The 14,321-nt window shown below is 35.5% G+C and overlaps 2 protein-coding genes and 2 non-coding genes across 5 annotated transcripts; 3 read left to right on the forward strand and 1 right to left on the reverse strand.

The window, feature by feature from the left end:
* The first annotated feature begins 282 nt into the window (after positions 1 to 282).
* Positions 283 to 354, forward strand: Trnad-guc. Its single transcript has one exon. It is a non-coding gene; the product is annotated as a tRNA-Asp (tRNA).
* A 320-nt stretch (positions 355 to 674) lies between these two features.
* On the forward strand, positions 675 to 745 carry Trnag-gcc. Its single transcript has one exon. It is a non-coding gene; the product is annotated as a tRNA-Gly (tRNA).
* A 211-nt stretch (positions 746 to 956) lies between these two features.
* LOC105192987 (calcyphosin-like protein) lies at positions 957 to 9,996 on the reverse strand. Of its 2 annotated transcripts, none has more exons than XM_011157299.3 (5): positions 9,957 to 9,996; positions 4,397 to 4,553; positions 3,209 to 3,386; positions 2,757 to 2,966; positions 957 to 2,660 (listed from the first exon to the last, which is right to left on the reverse strand). In XM_011157299.3, exons 1-5 carry the CDS (start codon positions 9,979 to 9,981, stop codon positions 2,559 to 2,561), a joined length of 672 nt encoding a protein of 223 aa, XP_011155601.2. In that variant the 5' UTR covers positions 9,982 to 9,996; the 3' UTR covers positions 957 to 2,558. The 2 variants fall into 2 exon arrangements, with proteins under 2 accessions (XP_011155601.2, XP_011155602.1); XM_011157300.3 differs by lacking the exon at positions 9,957 to 9,996 and adding an exon at positions 6,841 to 7,058.
* A 207-nt stretch (positions 9,997 to 10,203) lies between these two features.
* Positions 10,204 to 14,008, forward strand: LOC105192989 (endoplasmin). The gene is made up of 4 exons (XM_011157301.3): positions 10,204 to 10,460; positions 10,555 to 10,641; positions 11,119 to 11,725; positions 11,862 to 14,008. The coding sequence occupies exons 1-4, from the start codon at positions 10,415 to 10,417 to the stop codon at positions 13,507 to 13,509; spliced, it is 2,388 nt and encodes a 795-aa protein (XP_011155603.1). The 5' UTR covers positions 10,204 to 10,414; the 3' UTR covers positions 13,510 to 14,008.
* The last annotated feature ends 313 nt before the right edge of the window (positions 14,009 to 14,321 follow it).

Genomic DNA, 14,321 nt, shown 5'->3' on the forward strand with positions numbered 1-14,321 from the left:
CTCTTCGCTGCATTTCTGAACGAGACAGAAAAAACAAGTAAGGATAACTCGAACGAGAATACTCTGAAATAAATTATATTTATCGTGTTGATATATTTACCACTTGGCGCGATATCCTACTGTGTCACTTGATAGGTTATATCATATATTAAATGACTAAATGTTGAACGATAACAATTAATGTAGATTTATCATTTGAAGAATCAAATAAGTTTTACTTGTTTTGCAAGCATTTGCTTTCATTTCACATGTACTACAAATTTTAAGTACATCCACGTCAAGTCCTCGGTAGTATAGTGGTCAGTATCCCCGCCTGTCACGCGGGAGACCGGGGTTCGATTCCCCGCCGGGGAGGATTTTTTTTTTTTTTATTTTATAACCGACAATGTTGCAATATTAATATTTAAAATATATAAAAGGAAGTTATTGAATCGCATATAAAATTTTGATTCTATTATAAATTTTAGTTATAAATTCTTGGAATTTTATTTTTTGTATAGACATGTGTTATAATGAAACAAAGGTTTCAGAAGTTGTACGGCGATTTGTCAGTTAACGTAAATTATAAAAGTTATAAAATTGTGAGCGCAACATTATAAAATTGTATATTGTAAATTTGAAAATCTAGTTTATGCTACTACTTGTTATGTATTCTAAGCGAAACAGTACATCAAGCATCGGTGGTTCAGTGGTAGAATGCTCGCCTGCCACGCGGGCGGCCCGGGTTCGATTCCCGGCCGATGCAATTTTTTTTTTTTTTGTTTCTTTTGTATATTATTAATTGTATTACGCACATTATCAATTGTGTGCTTTAACATAATTTAATGAATTTGATAATTTTTAATTGTATTTTTTTAAACAGTTAATGCCAATTCTTAGAAACTTTTTTATAGCCTCTAATTTTTTCGCATTAATTGAAATTCTCCCGTAAAAAAGTTTTTTTTTTTTTTCATTTATTTTTTTCTTATTTATTTTGTTGTAAATTTAAACAATTGGACGGAAGTTATTTTTGATTCATTTTCTAATACAATTTGTCGCGTCCTTATGAGAATTCCTCCGAGGCGCAGTTTCTATACGTATATTTTTGCTGTGAATTACGTAATGAGAAAACAACTCCCCGATTACTTATTGATATCGCGTATGTACATACAACAAGGCTCGTCTTGCAACGCAATTTCGCACATTTAGAATGGATTCAAACTTTCGATTCAAACAAAACTACAAAGTGAAATAATAGTATGTTTCATATGAAAAAAAAATGAAAATTTTATTGGTAAGAATAAATATATACCGCATTCACATTATGCGTTTTACAGACGTTACTTTCGCTGCGATGTTAATTTTTCAAGTGTGCCAATCGAAACAAGTATCATGGAAGCGTCGCTCTCATTCCCATGAGAATGAGCTTTATTAATTAAAATAAAAGAGCCCTACCCTGTTTACGCTACTCGTTACACTTTTTTAATCCCACGATTACTTTTTATTAAAGTTAAGATATTAATCTTCATTAAATTTATTCCCGATAGAGAAATTAATCAAGAAAATTAATTTAATTCCTGATTAGATCGCAACGAATGAAATTTTCTCATCGCATCCCAATTATCCAATCGTCCAATAGTCATAGAAGCTAACATGTGTTCTTAGTCCTTGTTTTATATTTTACTTTTAAATCGATGTAATAATAAATTCTATTCTATAATCTTTACTTTTATTGCGCCTCACAATAGTAGATTAAAACGAATCGGACGAATAGAGTACGCTTTATTTAAAATCTAGCTACGTCGAACCGCAGGAAATTTTAGGCGCGCAGAGCAAAAAGTTAATTCGTTTCATAGTCGCATGTATTTATTCGCAGAAGAATAAACAATAGGATTATAAAGACGCACAGTGCACGTCCATCGCGATTCGCGGGTAAAATTGGACCCTATAACCAACTTTTCTTTATAAATAGCTAATAAAGCGTCGCAGAGACAAAGAAGAAAAAGAGAGTGTTGGACACGTATCGTTCACTTCTGTTTCCACACAAGTCCGTAGTACAACTTGTGGAAGTAAACAAGTTGCGTGCGTCTGAATGTCAAGTAGTTTGACAAGAGAGAAAAAGATTATCGGGGGTTAAAATTAATTATTAAGAAATCGAGATCCCCTTTGAGATCGATTTCTACGCACTTCTTTTTCTTCCTCTCGATCGAAGATATTCCGGTGAATTAACGAAGGTACGAATATGCATTTTAGTTTTAATTTCATTATCGACACACTCGCGTGCGAATGACTCACGCATTAATCTTAGACATAGTACAACGTTATATATTCATGCTAGTTTGCAATTAGCGGAATAAGAGTGCGAGTCTAACGAGACAAATTAATTAAGACATTCCTGGTAACGTGATATTAATATTAATAATTTACATATTAGTTTACAGCGGAATAGCGAATTTTATAATTGCCAATGCGCTTGGCGCATAGTAGAATAGAGAGAGAGAGAGAGAGAGAGAGAGAGAGAGAGAGAGATGCAGGACTGGCGTGTTATCTCGCGAAATGCAAACAATAGAGATCGAGATTCACAGCTTGTAAGCGTTACGCATCATCAAGTCGAAATACGCATCGTTGTCTATACTCGCGCTAATAGCGCTGTAATAATTCATAAACTCCTCTTCCGTTACCTGTGAAAGAAAAGCAAGTAAGATTTGAACGTTCAATTCGAGCGATTTAATTTACGCGATTTCAACAGGCGAGAAACAGCATGGAACTCTACTTACGACACCGTCCACGCGGCCTCCGTATTCGAAATTTGCAAGGAACTTATTTAGAATTTGCTCTTCGCTTTCCTCACCGCTGATGTAACGTGGATTATATTTCACATTGTAAAACCCTCGTAGATCGTCGATGGTGATCTGTCCGTCGCCAGTTTTATCTAATTTCTGGAACGCTTGTTCCACTACATCTTTACGGCTTTGACACATCGGCGGCTGACGAGGAAAATTATTTCATCAGCTTTATTAAGGTCCCATGAGATTACGCGTCTCTGCACGTCTTATGTTTCATCGTTTATTTATACATTTTAATCACCATTTTTTTAGATTTTTCGTTTAAGCGCGCGCGCGCGCGCGCGATGTATAAGACATTTCTCTCAAACGCAATTAGACGATTCTTGCCCAAAATAACAACGGCGCTAAAATAATTGTTAGATAAAATCGAAAGGTAAACTCACTCTTATGCCAACGAGAAACTCGTCGATGCTGATGTTTCCATCATCGTCGATGTCGAATTTCTTAAAGACATCGTTAATTTCTTCCTCGGAGAGTTCCAATTTGGTCTGCTCTATACTCGTTTTGAACTCCTCGAAACTTAGCTTGTTGTTGCCATCCTCGTCTATAAGACGGAATATTCTGAAAAATATGTCTATTGTCAACGAGATTTAGATGTCTCATGTCGTTACGTGACGTCACAATGGTCGAGAACGGTGATATTAGGCTGATTCATGTGTAATTAAACAAAAATCATATCACTGCACGCATACTAATTTGTGCGATGAGTTGGATCTTATTCGCTAATGATTAAACTTTGGATCAACCTTTTTATTTCATTTTGTCTCTTTTTTGTTTTGTGTAATTATTTATTTAATAATAATGTTTTTTTTTCATATCAGCTTATTTATTATATTTATTTTCTTGTATTCAACATGGTGATAACAGGTTTGGGCTTATAAAATTTAATATAGGATTAATACAAGAATTTATATTATTAGTCATACATTTTTATCCATTAATTATATTAATATTAACTTTAATTATATTGACATAATTAAGAATAAATTTAAAAAAAATATTATTTTGTGAAGATAATGATATATTAGTATGTAGTATCTTAAATTATATTTGATATTTATATATATTTTATTCTTATATTTTTGTCTCGTGTAACATAATTTCACTGATCGCTTACTTCGCATTTTATTTTTTGTAATTTTCTTCCTTTTCAATAGTATGTCTCTTGAATTCAAATCCGTTTAATCTCAATAGAATTTAAATTTAAATTCTATTGAAATTTATATATACGGACATTTTCCAACAAGTGCCCACTGTGTCTTTTGCTGAGAAGCGTTTTATTGCAGTTTAGCTTTTATATAAACTCTAGTGATGATTACTGGAGAAACTTCAACTTTTTTTCAAATCATATTAAAATAAAAGAAGAGCTTATTTGTAAAAAGAAATGTCGATCAAAAGGTCGTAAATCATATGAGGGAAAACATGAAAAGGGATGACTCGGATATGACCTAGTTATGAAAGAAAGGAGCACAACGATAAGCAGTTTTGTTGTATGATTTTGCAATTGCCTAAGAACGATGTTAAGATATGATTGATAATGTAGATAAAGAGTGTGTGCTGTCGAGACTCACCTACCCAGACCAAGAATGCCATTGGCACCCCTAGCCAGGCAAAGTAGACGCAGCTTCTCGATGGTATCCGTGGTTGTGTGTACGGCCCGTTGGGCCCTGTTAATCATCTCGGTCTGCTGTCGCGTCGTAGCACTTTGCGGTCTCAAGCTGTACATTGCTAGAAAGGGAAACGTCATTCGGCTCACGTGACGAGTATGAGTCAGGTGCGACATGCAGAGAAAAAACGAGAATGAAAAAGGAAATGCGAGATCCGCGCACGTTTGCATCATAACTGGTCATTAAAGAATAACGCAATGTTACGTAGCATCTCGAATAATATTAAAAAAAAAAGGATCAAAAGGAGGAGTAATGTGCACAATTGGAAATATTGAAATGAGATCAATTAATAACGGTAACGTCACGGAAAACATGGAGAGTAAAAATGCTACTGATGTGGAATTATGAATCATTTGCAGGAAAAGTATAAAGTTTGATTTGAATTTTCTAGATTTCAATTTTTAGGCGTCAATTCCACAGTTATTTCTTTAGTATTGCCTAGTCGTAGCCATACGAGCATGCATTTCGCATGGACAAGAATCTTTTTCATAACACTTAAAATAACTCGTTTGTCTTTTCAACAATCAGATTTAATATTACAAAAAAGATATTATCAAAAGTCCAAAATAAACATTTCTTGCTCTCTCTCGTTCCTAAATATATTATTTATATTTATCGTCAAATAAATTACATTATGTCCGATAAAGCTTCTTCCTTTCATTGCGATATTTATTTTAAGCTTCATTCCATTAATTAGCACAAAGATCAATATGTTGCAAAATGGAATCGAAAAGTTTAAGATTACAAAAATTCTTGATATTTTTTAAATAAAACATTTTCTCAAACCGACTAGATTGTTAATTGTATTGAAAACCAGTAGGATACATTGAATGCATGTACGATGTCTAATCTATTCTAACAAAAACTGCAATTTTTTTTGTTTCCATAGTAAGATCCAATGATGATAAGGTTTTTTTTTATTATTATGCGCACGAAGGTAGATGAAAAGTGGGTTATTGATTATCCGCCTCTCTGTTGCTAACTTGTTACATGATGATAATACTTAGTTTTCTACATTGCAACATCGACGTTCACGTCCCAGCTCTGTCATCGACCGCCACGTGTGTGGAAGCGCAACCGTTCGTTAATAGTCTAATTATTTCATGAAACGCCTCTTTCGACATGCAATGAGCGATCGCAAATTATGTTGTCGGGAAGAAAAGATGTAAAATGGTGCAGAATGGGATGTATTTATCATTCATTTGGAGAGCGCGCCTCTTACAATAAACGTTCAATCGCACGGCAATATTCGACAATGCAGGAAGAGAAAGTATAGTTTTAAATTAATTAAAGGCAGTCACATATCTTTGACTAAATTAATATTAATTGATCATAATATTTACATTAACGAATACGTTTTATATTTATTTTTTTATTTTTTTTTTAATAAAAGGTGCTGATTTAAATTGGAACCTAGAGGTACTGATAACGGAAATATATATTTAATTTTCTTTCGGTATTGTTTTATTTTATAATTAGCATCCAAAACATGTAGCGATTGTTCTCTATCGGAAACAAATTTTAACATAAAAATAAATTTATATAAACTTTATAGTTTTAAATTAATTGAAGACAGTCACATATCTTTGATTAGGTGTTTCGATTAAATCGATATTAATCGGTCGTAATAATTTAACAATTGTATTGTATAAACATTTTAAAAGCTTCTACGCATTCAATAGTTGGAAAATTTGAAACAACCTAGATGCACTATAGAAATATTTGAGAATTATTGTGACACATCCAGCAAACGGATTTAAAGAATTTGGATTCGGCAATGACCACACAAATTCATTTTTATCCAATTAAAGTTTAAGAATTCCTTGAATCTATTTTAATCCATGAAGTAAGATCGAAAATACAGGATTTCTATTTTTTTTTTTCCAAACTAAAACGTTGTGTGGGCCATGATCCATTTTATTGTCCCGTGAAACGGGATTGAAGTAAAGTGATTTTTATTTTTTTAATCTAAAAGAAGTTTTCGCGGGTCATCCATGACATAGGGTTCAGATGACTTAATTGCTGTCTTTCAAATGATTAAAAATATTATATAGTTTACAAATTTTGAATCCATTTCCGTTTACTGGATACGTAAGACAGCACGATATACCTTGGTATATTATCCTTCTCTTGCAAAGTCTCGTTTTCGGTTATACACACATAGCTGTAGATCTCGTTTCATTTCGATATTCTCGCAACAGTTATTACGCGCGCGCAAAAAGGATAATTCACGAAAATTTACAACGGTAAATCGTGACCGAGAGAGATGGGCAAAAGAATTTGCCGCCAACATACAATTCTTCCTTACGAGTTTCGCGCGGTTGTGAAGTGGGAACCGTTGCACTCACCTTAGCTCGCGGTTTCCGGCGAACACGATGGAGAACGACGCAGATGAAGAGGACGCGCACGTGTGCAATGGAAGACGGCAACGGCAGCCGGTTCACCACAAGCGGCGAAAGGAGGAAGAAAGCAAAGAAAGCCGCGGGGATTTACTTTTCGCAAGAGAGAGCAAGGGAGGCGATGGCGACGTTTTTTCCAGGAGCACCGGAAGGCGAGTGGCGGTCTCTCGGCATGGCGGTCGTCACGAATCCTATAGCGCGACGACGATGACAGTGACAATAACATATATTACGTGTGTACACACCCTGGACGACGTATGGGAAGAGCCTATACACTCGGGTCCCCGAGCGTCATGTATCCATAACAACCGATTTGTCACAACACGCCTATCGCATCCGCTCCGCTCTGCGAGCCGCGAGTCTAGTAGTCCACGCTAGTCGCATCGATTGCGGGCATGACCGATTGATTGATCGATCGCCGATACTGATTATTATTATTATTTTTTTTTTTTTTTCGAGGGGCGAGGTCGAAGAAGAATTAGAGATTGGAGAAGGCCCGCGTCATCGAGAGAGTAATCAGCGGGATCGCGTTGTTGTTGCCGTTTAACGGTCGATCGCCCCGATTATTTTGATTAAATAATCGCGATGAAGATGTATTATATGTTTTAACGATTTTAATTATCTCTGGTTTCTATTCAATATATTATCTTTATACTCGTGAAAATAATAATATAAATAATTGATGTGATTGTAATTTGTAAGTTTTGTTTAATACGATTGAGTCAGACTGTTATAGTTTAAGAAGCGACTCGTTAGGTAAGGCAAACTCAAATACAATTGTTCAATATGGGTTGGGCAAACTTAGGACACTATTCAAGTGTCCGAGATCAGTTAGTTTGATTAATGCTTCCTGAAAGATATATTAACTATTGATACCGATAAACACATGATTTCTAATATTTTTTTATCTCTAAGGCTACGAGATCCAATGTACATATCAATTTTTCGATGCCTAAGACAATTAACGTTCTTAACTGCAACGAGTCTATACGTAAAAACAGATTTTACAGAAAGAAGAATTTCTTTCTGTAATTAAATTTGAATTTAATAATTTGTATAGTATAAAATTTCTTATATTAAAGAAATGTATGTAGAAAACGCGTTTTTGTTTGACGAAGGAGACAATCCCATAGAATGGATATCACTAATGAAATTTGCAAACAAATTTTTAGTTTCATACATCAACAAATCAATGTGTTATTGCATTAATACGCTTATATTGATAATGTACCATAATATTACATTATGTAAATTCATGTAATTTACATTACGTTATCACCTATATATTGCGTTCATTTCAGCGCAATATAATATTACCTTGACCTCTATATACTGATACCGATAGACTCAGATTAATATCGATAAACTTGGACTCTACATCGGACAAAATGGCATCGTAACAGAAAGTCCGAGAAGTAAAGAAATTACCGTACATATTTGATCAGCCTTACTTAGAGCCTTAGAACATAGTCGCTAGTTGGCTATGATGTAGCACACACGGTATTAGTGTTCCGCGTTCTTGAACTCTTACATTTATTTACTTTTTTCACGATAATAGACTAATAGACAACTAGGACAGGATAACGATAAAATATCATAGGCATTGTCAAATGTAGTTTACGTTTAAAGTAACGATAGTTTACTTTTAAAGTAACGTATGCCCGAACAATGCGACAGCTATAAATGCAGCACGTGACAAATGACAGTTCTTAGAAACAAATGAAACAATAATATTATCAGAATTAAAAATGGTATGATTTGATTTTTATCGTTGTTGCAAGCCGTAATAAGATAATCATTTTCTTATTGGATATGCTCCAAAGAATATTGTGACACTTTGAGAATGTCTTAAAATTTCGACGACCTCTTGTACAATTAATTGTCGAGAAGACATTTTATTATGTCATTATTAATCCTAGGGTACTACTCTGGATAAATTTTCACTCAAGTGATAATTTAAATTTAGAAGAGTTTGGTGTTATTAAAAGTGTGATAATTTAAAATAATATTTAATAAAGCTTTTGTTTTTACATTAAAATAATATTAGAGTTTCATCATTCTAACGCATTTTGCAATCCAAAGTAGAAAAAAATCTGAAAAAATTCTTAAAAGTGTAAATCAATTTTCAATTATATGGGGGTGAATTTTCACCCAGAATAATATATTTAATTATCTTGATTCATATTGTACCAGCTTAATATACTATTCATTAAATTTATTATCGAAATTAAGATAATTGAATAGAAAATTACTAAAGCCTATGGCCTAGTTTACACCGAGTACTTGATACACGAACTAACTAGTAATTTTTTATTAAATTATCGTAATTTCGGCAATAAATTTAAAGAATATTGTATTAAGCTGGTACAATATGAATCGAGATAATTAAATATATGTATCATGTATACACGCATTGCCGAAAGTAAGATAATTTAATAAAAAGTTACGAGTTAGTACGCGTATCAAGTGCTCGGTGTAAACTAGGCCTATGTAGAAAGTGGTGACTTCTCAGTTTAGAAAATTTCCCCATGGACAGAATCAAATTCCACGATGTACACAAAGTGGACCTGAGAAAATAGTCGGAGCCAATTTGTGTGCCACCGGTAAGATGGCACACCGGTGCGCCCCAGCCGAAATCGCTATAAGATGTAATGAAGATAACGAAAACGAAATGAAAACTGTTTTATCATTATTTTAATTTATCGACATAAGAAAAAATTGTTTTGTATCGCTCGTGAGTTTTCTCACTTATTTACTGTTGATAATAAGACATTCCTGTTTTATCAAGCGAAACTATATTCACTGACAAACAACTCTACCTCTCATTATCAATTCATAAAATTGCTTAAGTGAACTATTATTATTAACTTGTACGGATCGTTGCGCGTCGCTTATTACAATTTGTAAAAAAATAAACATTATGTTGCTTCGTACGTGTGTCACTTCAATGTGATAAAAAATGAATATGCAAATTTATACATAACCAAAAACGACAGATACTAACGTCTAAAAACGAGTGAATTTAAAGCTGCTCGACTGAAAATAATAATTTAACCTCGACTTACAATTGAGCCGACGAGGCGGCGTCATATTTTCGATATTTTCTACATAGCATTCGCCCGTTACACATAGCATTCGCCAGTTACTGATAATTCAACTTCCGATTACAATAATTTTACATATACGTTGCTCTGCGTGGCGATGCCGAGACGCTCGAGTGAATCTTCTAGAATGAGACGAGAGACATGTGTACGCTCGGTCCAATCGCGCGATGCCATATGTACGAAGGTGCTGTCAGTAGAGGCTGTCATTGGTCGGCACGTGCTTCGTGGTTCAACGTGATTGGAGAACCGCCCCGCCGGCGTCGTGTGTTACGAGTATATCGCGTCGCCGTTGCGGCCGTTCCGTGACAGTCGGTGAAAAAACAGCGGAGCGTTACGGTGGCAGTGAGTGAGTTCGCCAGGCTTTCGTCGGTGATTTCTCTTTCTCAGAATCGTTCACGGTTATCGTTGCCGCGGCGAAGATGAGAAAACTGTACATACTGATCGCGGGATTATTCCTGCTGGCGGGTAAGTGACCTCCTCTTTTCCAACGAGAGATCGGCTCTTTCATTTTGGAATACGCGTGCCTCCGATATCTTACGCGCTCTTATTTGCTCCGCAGGATTCGTCCGGGCCGAGGATGAGGCCGAGGAGAACGCCGGTACCGTGGAGAATGATCTTGGCGCCAGCCGCGAGGCATCGCGAACAGGTTGTTATCTTATTTGCCTTAATCTGCGAACGAAAAATTGATTTGTTCGTTGTTCTGTAATTTTTCGAAGAAGGCATTAGTAACAGGTGGGAGTAGTCCGTTAGAGTTTGACACGTAACAAAACTGTGCAGATGATATATTGAGTTGTAATAGAACGTAGAAAAATGAGGGTTTATTTCACAAAGGTGTGGAATTTTTTTGAGTAATGAAATTTGTCCAATTTTTACGTTAACTTGGATTTTTTTGTGCATATAGTATGTCATATCTGTTAGAAATTTATTGGATACATTGAAATGATTCTACTTGAGAAGATTAAGCAGAAATAAATTTTTTTAGTTATGTCATTTGTATCTAATAATTATTGTATAAGTAGAATTTTCTTTATTTATAATTTTATGTATATAAATTTATCTTATTATTATAAGAATTTAAATCAATGCATTTACACATTTAAATAACATTTAAATTCTGTTACAGATCATGAAGCAGTACAAAGAGAAGAGGAAGCGATAAAGATCGATGGTTTAAATACTGCCCAGATAAAAGAACTCAGAGAAAAGGCTGAAAAATTTGCATTTCAGACTGAAGTCAACCGCATGATGAAACTTATTATTAATTCTCTTTACCGTAACAAAGAGATTTATCTCAGAGAATTGATATCAAATGCATCCGACGCATTGGACAAAATTAGATTATTGTCTCTCACCAATAAGAGCGTGTTGGAAACAAATACTGAATTGGCTATTAGAATAAAAGCAGACAAGGAAAATAAAGTACTGCATATAATGGATTCTGGTATTGGCATGACGAAGCAAGATTTAGTGAACAATCTTGGAACCATCGCTAAATCTGGCACAGCCGAGTTTCTGGGAAAAATGCAGGATGTCACGAATGCCCAGGACATGAATGACATGATCGGTCAATTTGGTGTGGGCTTTTATTCTGCCTACTTGGTTGCAAATGTTGTTGTTGTTACCACCAAACATAACGACGATAAACAGTATATTTGGGAATCCGATAGTTCCAACTTTAGCATTATTGAAGATCCACGTGGAGATACCTTGAAGAGAGGAACGACTGTAAGGTATGTTTACAAATATTTTTAAGCAAATACAAAGTCTCCAAGTTTCTCCACAACAATAATACATAATTTTATTTTTCACCATATTGCCTAGAAAGAATATTGCTAATATTGTGTATTTTTAAAATGTCCTTTACAGCTTACATTTGAAGGATGAAGCATCAGACTTCCTAGAGCCTGATACGATTAAGACCCTAGTGAAGAAATATTCACAGTTTATCAATTTCCCTATATATTTATGGAACAGTAAACAAGTACAAGTCGACGCTGAAGAAGTGGAAGAAGATAAGCCTGTAAAAGAGAAAGATGATAGCGATACCGAAGATAAAGAGGACGAGGAGGATGACGCTAAGGTAGAAGAGGACACAGAGGAGAAGAAACCTAAGAAAGTGGATAAGACTGTATGGGATTGGGAACTATTGAACGATTCGAAACCAATTTGGACACAGAAACCGAACGAAGTCGATGAAAAGGAATATATCGAGTTCTACAAGACACTGACCAAAGATAATCAGGAACCTTTGGCAAAGACGCATTTTATTGCGGAGGGTGAAGTCACATTCAAATCTGTCTTATATATCCCTAAGGTTCAACCGAGTGACAGCTTCAATCGATACGGTACCAAGTCCGACAACATCAAGTTGTACGTCAGGCGAGTCTTCATCACCGACAAGTTCACCGACATGATGCCGAATTATCTGTCCTTTATTCGTGGTATCGTGGACAGCGACGATCTACCGCTCAATGTTTCACGCGAGAATCTTCAGCAGCACAAATTGATCAAAGTTATCAAGAAGAAACTCATCAGAAAGGTACTGGACATGATCAAGAAGATTCCCAAAGAGGATTCTGAGACGTTTTGGAAGGAATATAGCACAAACATCAAATTAGGCATAATTGAGGATCCTCAGAATCGTGCGAGACTATCCAAGATGTTGCAATTCCACTCGTCGACGCAGAAAGAAATGACCTCTCTGCCCGAATATGTATCCCGCATGAAGGCCAATCAGCAACATATCTACTACATCGCTGGTTCGTCCGAGGATGAAGTAAAGAAGTCGCCATTCGTCGAAAGGCTGGAGAAGAAGGGCTACGAGGTGCTGTATCTGACAGAGGCGGTGGACGAGTACGCGATATCGGCATTGCCCGAGTTCGATGGTAAAAAGTTTCAGAATGTTGCAAAGGAAGGTTTCACGCTGGACGAGGGAGAACGGGCGAAAGAACGAATGGAACAGTTGAAGACGACGTTTGAGCCTCTAGTCAAATGGCTGAGTGACATCCTGAAGGATCATATCAGCAAGGCGCAAGTGTCGGAACGCCTGACCGATTCGCCTTGTGCCTTGGTTGCCAGCATGTTTGGCTGGACCGGAAATATGGAACGTTTGGCGATCTCAAACGCGCATCAGAAAACCGATGATCCACAGAAGAGCTACTATTTGAACCAGAAGAAGACTTTGGAAGTTAATCCGAGGCATCCACTCATCAGAGAACTGCTACGCAGAGTCGAGGTTGACTCGGCCGATCAGACAGCCAAGGACATTGCACTGATGATGTTCCGCACGGCAACTTTACGATCGGGTTACATGCTACGGGAAACTGCCAGTTTTGCAGATAGCGTGGAACAACTAATGAGGAAGAGCCTAGGAATCTCTTTAGACGAGGTGCCCGAGGAGGAGGAATCGCAGGACGAAGAAGCAAGTAACGAGAAGGTCTCGGACATCGACGCCGAGGATGATAAGAAATATGAAGAGGAGGAGGAGGAGGATGAGAAGCACGATGAGTTGTAATAATAGAGGGGAATGTAAAGCGATATTCGAAAGACTTGTTCTAAAAGCGTAGCTATACAATGTATAGTTACCTTGAGTTTGCTCTCCCAAATGCGACCTTCGTACTGTCGCAAGTTTGTAAACAATTTAGATATGTACAATTTGATACGTTATTTCAGTCTGGTATCGTGATAATTTTCATAATTGTCAATATTGTTAAACCTAAGGAAGGTGTAACGTATCTAAATTCTTTTGTTTTTTTTTTTATATGAAACATTAATCACAATGTTGTCATCCTAAGCATTGAAATCATATCTATCATCGATATCAGTTAATTGCGAATTTTGGAGAGATTGAAATAATTTATTATATATTCTTTTGATCTTCCACATGATTTTAGTAACGCGAAGAAAGTATTGACTGAACGTTACTGACGTATAGTATGTTTGTGATACGTGTGAGTGTATTTGTACATGAAATATACAAATTATATTAAAATGAATTATATCTGCGGTACTGATATGGCTTGTATTTTATCAACATTTGAAACCTCAATGAAATTAGCTTTAGCTTTAGATTATTGAGTTCAGAATAAAAAGAAAAATTTGTTGACATTTCAAACAAGATTAAATAAAATAATAATTTGTTCTACATATTTGTGTGCTTATAAGAAATTAATTATTTTGTACATATTATAATTAAAAACTTAATTAAGTATGTTCAATAGTTGCAACATGTCAATATACTTATGTATACAGGCTACACGAAGTATTGCAAATAGATATTTTGAGAATTATAAAGATATATGGTTCGGAGAAAGTAAATCTCTTCTT

The sequence above is a fragment of the Solenopsis invicta genome, chromosome 3 (assembly GCF_016802725.1).
Source record: "Solenopsis invicta isolate M01_SB chromosome 3, UNIL_Sinv_3.0, whole genome shotgun sequence".
Lineage (NCBI taxonomy): Eukaryota > Metazoa > Arthropoda > Insecta > Hymenoptera > Formicidae > Solenopsis > Solenopsis invicta.

What these genes read in the sequence shown, in the direction of transcription:
- LOC105192989 (XM_011157301.3), top strand. Translation starts at nt 10,415, where the DNA reads ATGAGAAAACTGTACATACTGATCGCGGGATTATTCCTGCTGGCGG. An exon ending in GGGATTATTCCTGCTGGCGG is followed by an intron (nt 10,461 to 10,554) that starts GTAAGTGACCTC and finishes TTTGCTCCGCAG; the next exon opens with GATTCGTCCGGGCCGAGGAT. An exon ending in AAGAGAGGAACGACTGTAAG is followed by an intron (nt 11,726 to 11,861) that starts GTATGTTTACAA and finishes TGTCCTTTACAG; the next exon opens with CTTACATTTGAAGGATGAAG.
- LOC105192987 (XM_011157299.3), bottom strand. Translation starts at nt 9,981, where the DNA reads ATGACGCCGCCTCGTCGGCTCAATT. An exon ending in GGCATTCTTGGTCTGGGTAG is followed by an intron (nt 3,387 to 4,396) that starts GTGAGTCTCGAC and finishes CATATTTTTCAG; the next exon opens with AATATTCCGTCTTATAGACG. An exon ending in GAGGCCGCGTGGACGGTGTC is followed by an intron (nt 2,661 to 2,756) that starts GTAAGTAGAGTT and finishes TTTCTTTCACAG; the next exon opens with GTAACGGAAGAGGAGTTTAT.